Here is a 12,730-nt window from a genome sequence, read left to right on the forward strand (position 1 = left end):
GGTCATGTTGTTTTTGAAGGCAAATTACAAACAGAAAAAATTTACAACCAAAAGACTTTGACATCTCTTTTTATGTACTGAAGCATCAAGACTGCTACCAGCAGTAAAAGTTTTGGGAGGAGTGTTTTATTTTTTGTTGGGTTTGGGTTTTTTTTTTTTTGGAAGAGGGCTTTTATTTTATATATATATATATATCCTGATGTTAAGATAGCAGCTAGTTCAACAGGGTCCTGGTCCATGACCGTAGCTCCTAAATACTACAACAGTGCAAATAAATAACAAGGGGCCAAGCCATTTCCTGTCATGTCATAATCTTTAACAGTTTTAGCAGGAAAATATCAATCTGCAAGCATTACATTAAAGAAGGTAATCCCTAGGCCCTGCTGTTCAAAACGTGCCAATCCCACATTTCACCTCTTCTCCAAAAGAAGCAAGGTAGGGAAGAGAGATCCATACCAAACCAGTCAGAGGAAAATTGGAAGATCTTTCTTCCTTGAATTTCCTGGCAAGGTATTCCATTTTCCAAATTAGTCCTACAGATGTTATACATAACAGAGAGGGAGCCCCAGACAGAGCAGCAATGCATCTGTAGAGCAAGCGCAGGAAGCCTGGCTACTCTGCTGTACTGCCTCCCATACAACAAACACATTCTGCATCTCAGCAGAAATAGCCTTGTTGCTAAACTCCACATATCACAAGGGATGGGGAGGAGAGGAAGAGTAGTGCAGGGCCTATAGGAAGCAGGCATGGTTCTGCAAGTCTTAGAATCATAGAAACATAGGGTTGGAAGGGACCTCAGGAGGTCGTCTAGTCCAACCCCTTGCTCAAAGCAGGACCAGCCTCAACTAAATCATCCCAATGAAAGCTCTGTCCAGCCAGGTTTTGCAAACCTCCAAAGATGGAGCTTCCACCACCTCTCTGGGTAACCTGTTCCAGTGTTTTACTACCCTCCTAGTGAGAAAATTCTTCCTAATATCTAAACTCCTCTTGCTGTAACTGGAGACCACTGCTCCTTGTTCTATCATCTGCCACCACTGAGAACAGTCTAGCCCCATCCTCTTTCAAACCCCACTTCAGGTAGTTGAAGGCTAAGTCCCCCCTCAGTCTCCTCCTCTTTAAACTAAATAAGCCCAGTTCCCTCAGTCTTTCCTCAGAAGTTATGTCCCCCAACCTCCTGACCATTTTTGTTGCCCTCCGCTGGACTCTCTCCAATTTGTCCACATCCTTTTTGTACTGGGGGGGACCAAAACTGAACACAGTATTCCAGATGTGGCCTCACCAGTGCTGAATAGAGGGGAATAACCACTTACCTTGACCTACTGGCAACACACCTACCAATGCAGCCCAGTTTGCCATTAGCCTTCTTGGCAACAAAGGCACACTGCTGGCTCATATTCACCAGAAATGGATCAAATAGCGTAGAAGAGCACCTGTTTCCACAGCCTCTATCGGCGATGCACCTCAAGATGAGTTCACAACCACAAGGAGGGGAGCCCATCTTTTCCTATAAGATGCTCAGAAATTCTAACATGCATTTAAATAAATAAAGAAATAAGAATATAAGGGCACAGGGCAGCTCAGCTGCAAAGAGATCAGGGAACTTTTCACTTTAAGGCTGAACCAAGTGCAAAAGAGTAGCGATGAAAGAGGTCGCTAGTTACCATTTGTGCCCATGCTACCTTGTGCTTTGATCTCACCTTCACTCACAAGAAAAGGCTCGTTAGTGCTTGGACAGGAAACCAGCAAGGGAAAACGTGCTGCTGAAATAGCTGTCATGATGTAAAAGGCAGTGCTTTTCCCTTCAAATTAGTACTAAACCAATGGCCCAGTTTAATATGAGAATTCTCTGTACACTTAGAAGTGCAATCTTTTAAAGGAGGATGTTCAAACCAACATCCTTACCACTTTGGTAACTGAAGATCTCTTACAAAAAAACCAAAGAGGTGTTCTAGCACCAGCCTCCTGGCCCAGTTCCAATTTACACAATCATGTTCTGCCTACATAAAATCTCCTTCTCCTCTTCCCACCTTTCAGTGTCAATTGAATATATTATTCTCCCTCATTTCGTTCCACAATGAGAAGCAGCCCTGCTTTTTGTAGCTAATTCCATTCCAGAAATGGCAGTATTTAGCAGTGGCTTAAGCATATTCAAGATACCGGCATGGAAAGTACTAGAGCAACACATCACAGAACTTGACTACATGGGGAAAGGGACTGGCATAGCTATAAAGGCATGCTCTCTGAACGCAGAGTAATTACTCCAGAAGAGCATGTCTGCATGGGGGAGCTGCACCATAGTAACTCAGTTTCCACACAGAGATGGTTTGGTAGGACATGCAACATTAACTTAGAGTTTCAGAAAAGGAGCCCAGTGGGCCAACACAGAAAAAACCACCACAATCAGTCCCCCCGTTGGCAGGCTCAGCAAAAGGGCCAACAACTGAAGAGCCCACAGAGAATGAACTACTTTAGTGCAGCCAACTACAACAGACCGTTTTCCTTTTTCACCAATAATGCTCCCTCCAACGCTGTGCCATGATGAGGTGGCCATGAACATTTGTCTTGCCCCTGTTGCCACTAAGGGTTAAAGCATGGGAGACTGTTCAGGCAGTAAAGGCCGACAGGGCTACAAACCAGAGGCAAGGCACAGTGAGTCCAGTGAACCGGCACAGAAAATTCAGCCTTCATAAAGCACCTGGACAGTGTTATTAAGACTGCAAGAAATATGGCCTCCTCAGAAATCCCTATTCCACATTTATTCAGTGTTGCATCTGCAGGCTGATGGTAAAGGTATCAAACTATGCTCTGCAGACTTGAGCATTCTCACATTGGCTTATAGTGAGACCTCAAGCCAGTCACAATTTTTTGGGCCCGGGGGGATGGGGAGAGAAGAGGCAAAAGGAGGGGAAAGGAAGACAAACCATGCATGTTTGAATATGGTTTATCCACTAGAGGGGGTAATTACAACAGTGAAAGGTTTACAGTCATCAATTAATGGCCCCAAGAGCTCAAAGGAGTGAAAAAGGCATTAAAAAAGTGGACAAGTAGGATGGTGCATGAGGTGAGGAAAGAAAGCTTAAGTATACATCTCACAGCATCTCTACCTGAGCTACTATTACAGTCTGACAATGAGGCACCCTGCAAGTAAATTCAGTTTCACCATTTCTGGTATCTTAGTAAAAGAACAGCACATCTGTTTGAGAAAAGAAAATGCAATGGCTCAGAAAAGAGATAGATACTGAGCTTTTAAATCCAGCTCCCAGGCAAAGGGCAGCAGAAATCTCATTCAACAGACCAAATTATTGCTGCATCTCAGAACTACTTTACTATGGAGCCAGACTTGCTCCCCACAGTCTCACACCCCCAAATGCCCAGAACTAGGTGATAGATCACACGCTGTCATCTCTACCACACCAGATCCAGCCCCTGGCTTCAGGGGGCTTGCTGTCTGCTGCTATCAGGTTAGAGGCTCCCAATCAGATTAGCTAAAAGCCTTGAAACCTCATTAACGGAAACCAGACCTGAATTTAATCTGCTTCAGAGCCAAATGGGACGCTGGGGGGGGAAATCTCAACACAGATCAAGAAACAAAAGGGAGTAAAAAAATGGAGGAGAAATCATTTTACGAAAAGGTTTACTAAAGTGAAAACATACACATTAAAAGTGGAATTTTTTGGCCTACCAGGTAACCTACATAAAAGGACAATATTTATTCATATCCAAGAAGAGTTCCCTCCCCACCTCATGGAAGGGGGGTGGGGCTTGTCTTGAATTCAAGTATCAGGGCTGGGGCTAGAGCACCCCCAGACCAGGTCCAGGGTGGCATGAGGTAACTGGAACAGGAACTACAGCCATCACAGGGTAAGCTGCTGCAGCTGGGGGACAGGCTGCAGGGGGGGCAATGACCAGGATGAACAGACACCCAAGGGGGGAAAAAGGGACAGGGGTCACGCTGTGTACCCCTCTCCCCACCATTATTTTTATCTTGCCACTTGCTCCTTGCCACGCTTTCCCCATGCAGTAGGGGGAGGATAGGGACAAATTTAAGATGACCCCCCATTTATAGAATCTAATGATTGAGGGTCATCGTAAATTTGAAATGGTCTTGGATTCAGGTAATAGTGGTACCTTACCATCGGAAACGCACACACCAGCTTATACAGGCCTTGAGCTCACCCACTGAGGGGCATCATGACTGCCCAGCAGCTCCCACTCTATGCTCTGGATGTTGATGCCAAAACAGATCCTACAATTCCCAAATCAGTAGAACCCATCAGAAACAAAAATGAAGGCACTTGTGGATCAAAATACACCTGCCAATCATCAAAATAAATCTATAACATAAAGTCTTAAAACAAACTTCTACACAATGCAGTATAAATAGCCAGCTCTACTCATGAAACAGAGGCTCCCATGCAGAGGAGAACAAACAACTAACACGTTAATAACCTATTATTAGGAACATACTATAGGGCCACAACACCCAGTTAAAGAACTACTAGAGCAATGAAAGAGAAACCTGCCAACACCCCATATCTTGTAAATTGTTAACTATGCTACTTTAAACACAATCTACACTAGGGGCCAGATCCTATTCTATCTGTTAGAGCCCTAAGAGGTCTTAGGGACTTAAGAGTGATCCTATTCCACCCTGTTCAGGTGCCTGAAAAACAGGTAACAGAGAAGGAAGATGGATCCTCCTCCAGCTCACTGCTTTTTGGGATTCAACCTTAAGGCTTGAGATGACAGGTTACAAAAGTAGGAGTTTTAATGTTTTTTCAGAGGCTTTCAGCAGGGTGGAGTAAGATCTCTTTAAGGTAACAATTGGTATTATAGGATCTCACCACAGAACACTTCAAGCAAATTTGTCATCAGGCTGCAGGTAGGCATGGTTGGCTCTAAACAAGATAAAAAAAGTCAATTCCTGCAAGAGACCTACACTGCTTAAACTTAATAGAGAAGATCTCACATTTTGTACCAGTGACAGAACTAATATAAAGGTGTGGTAGTCCAGTCTAGCCAAATTCACCATTCTGCTTCATGTGCACATAGCATGTTCAGTCAACAGGAAGCCTTCCTTCAAATATAAGTCCTAAGGAAGGCCACAGACCAAAGCACAATTGGAGTTGCAGCTAGCAAGGGAAATGAAGGGTAGGTAGCAAGAAGGGTTTCTACAAGTATGTTAGCAACAAGAGGAAGGTCAGGGAAAGTGTGGATCCCTTACTGAATGGGGGAGGCAACCTAGTGACAGATGAGGAAGAGGCTGAAGTACTCAAAGCCTTTTCCATCTCAGTCTTCACAGGCAAGGTCAACTCCCAAACTACTGTACCAGGCAGCAGAGTTTCGGGAAAAGGGGAGCACCCCTCAGCAGTGAAAGAACAAGTTAGGGGCTATTTACAAAAGCTAGATGTGTACAAGTCCATGGGGTTGAGGAAGTTGGCTGATGTGATTGCAACGTCATTATTTTTTAATACTTGTGGCAAGCAGGGGAGGTCCCGCATGATTGAAAAAGGGCAAATGTAGTGCCCATATTTTAGAAAGGGAAGGAAGATCGAGAGAACTACAGACCAGACAGCCTCACCTGACTTCCTGGAAAAATCATGCAACCTCAAAGAATCCATTTCTAAGCCCTTGGAGGAGAAGTGATAAAGAACAGTCAGCATGGATTCACCAGGGACAAGTCATACCTGATCAATCCAATAGCTTTCTATGACGAGATGACTGGCTCTGTGGATGTAGGGAAAGCAGTGGACATGATATACCTTGATTTTAGCAAGATATCCCAGGTGTAGCCATATTGGTCTACAGTAGAAGTGGGCAAAATGCGGCCCATGGGCCACATCCGGCCCACCAGGCCATTCTATTCAGACCACAGGGGCCCTAAGAAACTTAGACAATTAATATTTATCTGCCCCTGGCTGCCTGTCATGTGGCCCTCGATGGCTTGCCAAAAGTCATTTCAGGCCGAGAGCCGTTCATAAATTGCCTGACCCTGGTCTAGAGGCAAAAGGAATCAGAACTTGTGATACAGGTCATGTCTGTTATTAGACCAACTACGTGTCTGCAGAAAAATTCTTTATTTGCAAGCTTTTGGGCACAGCCACCCTTCTTCAGGCATAGGAAAAAAGATTGTAAAAGTTCTCCTAGGTAGAAATTATTCCAACTTTTCTCTGAGCCTAATCTGAATAAAATAAACTGTTCCAAACAGTACTCCACATCTGGAGTACCGTGTCCAGTTTTGGGCCCCCCCACTATAGAAAGGATTTGGTCAAGTTGGAGAAAGTCCAAAGGAAAGCAATAAAAATGGTTACACATCTGGGGCACATGACTTATAAGGAGAGGCTGAGGGAACTGGGCTTGTTTAGTCTGCAGAAGAGAAGCCTGAGAGGGGATTTGATAGCAGCCTTCAACTACCTGAAGGGTATTTCCAAAGAAGATGGAGCTAGACTGTTCTCAGTGGTGGCAGGTGACAAAACAAGGAGCAATGGTCTCAAGTTGCAGCAAGGGAAGTTTAGGTTAGACATCAGGAAAACTCTCACTAGGAGGGTGATGAAGTGCTGGAACAGGTTACCTAGAGAGGTGGTGGAATCTCCATCCTTGAAGGTTAAGGCCTGGCTTGACAAAGGCCTGGCTGGAGTGATGTAGCTGAGGATGGTCGTACTTTGAGCAAGGGTTGGTCTAGATGGCCTCCTGAGATCCCTTCCAACCTTAATTTTCTATGATTCTATGACTGTTGAACCTACCCAACAGCTCACTGAAGCCTGACTAGGATAGATGCGTAATGCTCATGGCCCATATTGTACATCTAGTTGTACTGCTTTGCTTTCGTTGGTTCATTCCAATGGATACTTTAAATGGTTCACTCCTGCATGAAAACTCCCATACACCTCCTGAATGCCACGGTCAAGTTTCACAATTCTAAATGTCATGTTACAGAGTCAACAGCCTTTCCCCAAACTGCTACTAGGCTTATCCTGGGCCTGAGCTACAATGAATGCTGTCTGCTTTTGGATAATGGTACTGGAGGAAAGGAAAAGCTTGATTTTAACCCCATTTCTTAAAACAAGGTATTGAATTTTGTTGCATTATCAATTTTTATTTTGGGGAGTTCATGTGCTGTTTTGTAGTTGCATTACAGATGGGTGAAAAATATACTGACTATAAAAAGGCAACAAACATATGATGGCCAAAATTTCCTCGCCAGCTGCTGAGGTTACAGCAATGACAGTCAAACAGAACAGAGTCCACAGACTGAACATTTACATTGAAGAGAGTGGAAGCAGGGAGAGGAGTCTGAATTGAGATATGAAGTGAGGAGATTTTGAAGGCCAGGGCTGATGAAATTCTGTAAGCAATAGAGGTGCACTGATATACTGGTTGCCTATTGGATTGGCACTGATAAAAAGGGAAATGACATTCTTGGCTATTACCTTTTTTTGGCCATTGCAGTTGATAATGTTTACCAGTAATTATGCTTTCTGGCCAAGGCCCTGAATGCCTGGGTTCCCTCAGGAAATGGTTTCCCCATGCAGGTGGACAGCATTGTAGCTGCAAGGGGTCCTGCTTAGGACTGCTGGGAGCAAGATGCGGGGGCCCTACGTGCACGTGTGCAGCCACACGTATGCACGTAACCAGAAGTACAGCCGGACAGCATGGAGAGCAGCTCCCTGCAGTAAGTCCATGAAGAGGAAGAGTTGTAGAGAAGGGAAGGAGCATGGGGGGTGCAGATCAAGGCCCCCATGGTGAGGGAGGGAGTGAGCCAGGGGCAAGGGCTGGGAGCACTGCCCAGCCAGGGCAGTGCATGGGACCCAGGGCTGGGGCAAGGACTAGGATGAACCCATGGGCAGCTTTTCCAGGGAGTGTAAGGGGAAGCAGCTCCCTGCCACTGTGCATCCCCCAGGAAAACATGGGGGGCATCTGTCCCCTTCGATTTGTGTGCAAGGCAGATGCCACTGTGGGCTTAGAGCTCTACTGCCTTTCCCTCAGGAGCCCCACACCAGCTATGTGCTGCCTGCCCACTTTGCAGCAGTAAGGGCAAGTTGTGCCCCCTGCTGCCGGGCGGGCAGGGGGCGCACAGCCACACGCCTCCTGGGGGAAAGGCAGCAGAAAGCCCCGAGCCCACAGTGGGCAGCCCGCATCCACCCTCACCCACTTGGCTCTACTCCACTTAAAAGCATCCCCATGCTTAAAAATGGTGGCAGCAGTGGTTGAACTAAAGCTCACTCGATTAGCTTTAGTTCAAGTGCCCCTGCCACCACTTTTAAGTGCCGGGACACCGAAACAGATGACACAGGAGGCTGCTGGAATGCACCAAAAGAAAAAAAAAGATGTATATATGTCAGTATATAAGTCAGTTATCAGATCAGCATCGGTCAATATGGTTAGTTAATAATCAGCTATTGGTATCAGCCAACAAAATCTGTAACGGTGCACCACTAGTAAGGAGAAACATTTAATGAATGCAGCCATATGCCAAAATATAGGACCAAAAAACTGTTTTATTTTAACTCCAGATGTGTTCCACCAGTGACATACACATTTGTATTCAAAACAACAAGAATGCCAGGAAGTCCACTGCCAACACACCTACACATACACACACACACGCGCGCGTTTATTGGAATCAAATTCTTACTTGATTGTCTCTTGCTGGGTATCCATGATAACTTGAGGTCAGAGGCTCGTTCTGCAAGATAAAAAAGAAAAAGAAACATAAAAAGGTAAACACAGTGTTTGAAAGGAAGAGAAACAAAAGAGCTGAATACCATCTCAACTCAGCTAGAAATAAGCATCTGAAACGTTCTGGGGAAAGAGAGAGATGAGATGAAAGTTTCCTACTAAATTTCTATTTCCTACGTGACTCAATGCATCTAAATCCAGATTAATTTGGAGCAGCATACTCCAGACTATATGGAGTAAGAAAAATCATAGGCATGGTGTAATCATTAGCTACTTCCCACCTTGTCCCTGGAATTTCAAGATGTCTATGATTTTTGCAATTTTCTAGGTATTTTTTTAATACAACTTTTGTTCCAATGTAAAAATAGCAAGCTGCTGACCAGTTAACCCAGTACGGAAGAAAATGGCATTCAAGCAATAGCCACAAAAGTGTGAATTCACTCCTTCCCGCACCATTTCTCACACTGTGACCTGTCACAGTTCAACTTCAATTAATCCTACTCAGCATGGGCAATATCACACACACACACAAGGGAATATTTATGTGTTAGTTTTTCTTCTCTCACCCCCAAATGGGTTCTTTGCCTATGCATCTCCCCGCATTGGCAATTTTGTCACATTTCTTTGGCTAAAGAGAGATCTGAGCTTTATACATCCTATTCATCCTTGGAATTTTTCCTTACAGTTTCCTAGCATTTACAATGATATTTTTATATTTCTGATTAATAGGAAGAAACTCTCCCCAACACCTGCAAATTCAAATGTGGGGGAGAGAACTTAGCCAATTTCACCTTGCACACAAATCCCTTTCCTTGGCAAAGGCAGGGAGTGAGTAAAGCTGAACAGGCTTGCTTTTGGTCTCATTCTGGTGTTGCTGCTCTGTCCTCCACTGATGGGTAAGAACAGCTGACTGCAGAAGGTATTTTGCTTTCCCTAAGCATTTTTGTAACAATCATGCAGTCCTGCTTAGAGTTAAAAAATTAACTGTTACTATAAACTGCATTGGGTGTTACTTGGCAAAAGGATGCCTGGAAGTTTACAAGCTACACATTTTACCCTGAAAGCTTGTTCCTAGTGGAAAAACTACGTAAAACTGACCCGTATTTATCTTTTGAAAACAAAACTGCGCCAGGATTACTGTTTCTAAAATCAAGTGGCAGCAGTCGCATTGAATCAGCTGGAAGTTGCATGCAGTCTTTTGATATCTATTCTTTACTGATGCTAACATATTCAGCTTAGACTAGCCACAGCTTAATAATGAGGCCTCTCTAACCTATTAAAAATAAAAATAAAGTAATGCTGTCAGTTCAGTGACCACCAAGTTATAATCTCAATACAGAGATTGAACTCTATGCCCACAGCGTCTGTGTACTATGTGCTATGCTGCTCAAGGTTGCACATAATGACCGTCATGACTGTTTAATACAAAGGCACCCTTGCCTTCCCTTCCCCTCAAAAACTGCCCTGATGATTCCCACAGAAATGTGAAAAAAATATTTAACTGTTTAAGAACATGAAGAGAGATGTAAACTACTCAATACTACAGTAATAAGTAGGATGTAAGAGCTTCTAAGGCGACCGGATAGCAAACCTTCTGGCTGATGCTACTTCTGATTTAATAGTAATCAATGTCAGTGTCCTAGATAACACAATGGTCAAATGAGACAAAAAACAGTCCCAAATAAAAGAGAAATAAAGATAAAGATAAAACCCCCAAAGCTATGAGTACCGAGTGAAAATTGACAACAATCTCTCTAGCATTATTACAAGCAAAAAACTCTATTAGATAGCCCTGAAAATGTAAGATTACAAACTCAAATTGAATGGAAATGCCAATGTTAAGGTGAAATGCACAACTCTAAATCTAGCCTCATGCATGGATTATAAAACAAGCTTTAATAATTATATTGCAGTCATACTGCAATGTATTCCACCAACTTAGATACCTATGTGAAATATATTGTACTACTATCCCACTCTTGTGTTCCAATATCTCTGGCAGAATGGTCTGCCATATCTGCAACGGCACTTTATAAATTAATCTTCTTGGTTAGGTATGTGTTTTTTAAATTTTCCCATTGCTCATACGTAATAAAAGCCAGAAAGTGAAACAAGTGGAAAGCAAAGTACTGCTGACCTGCCTAAGTACCATATTTACGCAAATCCAAGATGACCCAGACTTTAACACAATCCCCTAATAATTAGATTCAGTACATGGAAAATGTATAAACTTGTTTTCATTTTCCATGTCTATAACCTAATTATTGGCAGGCTGTCTTAAATTCATCCCCATACCAGTGCATCAGGGAAAGCAATGGCAGGGTGGAACAGGCAGTGAGGGGGGCTGTAAGGGGACAAATTATAGCTGGGAGTAATGGGGTCAGGCAGTAGGGGGTTTGGCAGTGTGAAGACAATGTAGGGGCAAGCCTCTTGCCACCTCCACTTACCCCCTCTTTATCCCTATTCACCATCTGCCCCTCCCCTCCATACCCTTGCTATGGCACCCAGCTGGCTCCGTCTCCACTCCAGCCTGGGGCACAGAGCACAGCTCCAGCCTGGCTGTAAAGCAGCAACACAGAGCCAGCACCACTCCTACAAGACTGGGATGGGCCCATGATCTGTTCCTGCAGCTGGGGCAGGGACAAAGGCCTGCCAGCGCTGGAGGAAGGGTAGGCTGGTGATATGTGGGGAGGAGATGAGGCAAAAGCAACAAGGGGTGCAGAGACAGTGGGGAGTAGGAGGCAGGGAGCAGCTGTGACTCTGGCTCTGACCCAAGGTTGGGCCCAGAACTGGAGCTGTAGCAGCTGCCTGCCACGTCCCCTCCTCTGCTGCCTCCTACCCAATTCCAAGACAGGGAGCTCCCCCTCTTCCCTCTCCCTATGTTAAACGAGGATAAAAACCTCATCTTGGAATCACATAAATAAAGGTAGTTCTGAAACTGCTGATCATGGTGGGCTCACGAATCTTCAAACCTGGAAAAGTCACCTGCACCTACTAGCCCAAGAACTCAGCTGTTCACCAGGCCAGAATATAATAATGCTTGAAGCCAAACCACATTCTTTCTAATCCTCCCTAGGTCAGGTAACCGGCCCTGCATGAAATCAAAAATCTGGTCCCCCAGTGGTTTAATTCAGCCCACTATTCTCATGGAAGGCACCCTAGTTGATCAGTAAATTAAATTAATGCACAATTGTGCTAAATAAGAAGTGATTTTACAGAGCCCTTTACTGGGATATCACACAATTTGCTGGAGGGCCTCCTTCCACCTGTACATGCACACACTGCTGTCTGCCTGCTGCCTCTGCTTCAGCATCCACCCATCAGTTTTACACTGGTTTAAGCTCCTAGGTATGTGTGTTTAAGTAAACCATCTTCTCTAAACTCTCCATGTAGATTGGCACTAATTATGGTATGGTAAACCTATTTCCAACAAAGATATTATGAAAGGATTAGTATAAAAAAAAGAAAACTCTCTCAATGTTAAGTTGCTATTTGTTCTAAAGGTAGGACTCCAATTCCTATTTCTCTGTTAATGAATTTAAAATAAAATGTAGTTTTGAAAATGAGTAAGAACCACCCTTTAGAGAACAATTATTTCAGTATTTTTTGTATAAAAGATTTCCTTGCTTTTATAGAACCAAGATTTAAAATGTTGCAGGGGGGAGGGGGGCTGTTGCTGTCGGGGCTGTTTTTTAATTCAACAATTTGGTTTCAAATGCTCTCAGTAATGAAACAGTAGACTCTTCAAATCATTCTTGTAGCTACATGTCTGCGAAAACTAATGCATAGGCTGCTTCTGAAGAAACTAAAAATGAGATTAAGCAAAATTATTCCCAACAGTTGTGTTTAACTGTTATGATTACCGTCGGGGCCACATCAGTAGCTCAAGACATTCCAAGGGTCATCATGACAACCAGAGAGAGTCGCAACTGTCTAGATAAGATGGGAAGCACGGATGAAGTTTTCGGCAGTATTGGAGTCACTGACGCAGAGCTTGGTCTTCAAAAAGTTTCGGAAATATCAACTAGATTCTCAAAGACTTTAGAAAGAT

At 43.9% G+C, this 12,730-nt stretch overlaps 1 protein-coding gene across 3 annotated transcripts in view; it reads right to left on the bottom strand.

The window, feature by feature from the left end:
* Positions 1 to 12,730, bottom strand: part of RBFOX2 (RNA binding protein, fox-1 homolog 2) — a 255,627-nt gene that overhangs the window by 176,350 nt on the left and 66,547 nt on the right. For all 3 annotated transcript variants that reach the window (XM_019544824.1, XM_019544827.1, XM_019544828.1), the window contains exon 2: positions 8,636 to 8,686. In XM_019544824.1, coding sequence (XP_019400369.1) covers positions 8,636 to 8,686 — 51 coding nt within the window. The remainder of the gene's footprint in view (positions 1 to 8,635; positions 8,687 to 12,730) is intronic.

This window comes from Crocodylus porosus, unplaced genomic scaffold, assembly GCF_001723895.1.
Source record: "Crocodylus porosus isolate Cpor-Errol unplaced genomic scaffold, CroPor_comp1, whole genome shotgun sequence".
In the NCBI taxonomy this organism is placed as follows: domain Eukaryota; kingdom Metazoa; phylum Chordata; order Crocodylia; family Crocodylidae; genus Crocodylus; species Crocodylus porosus.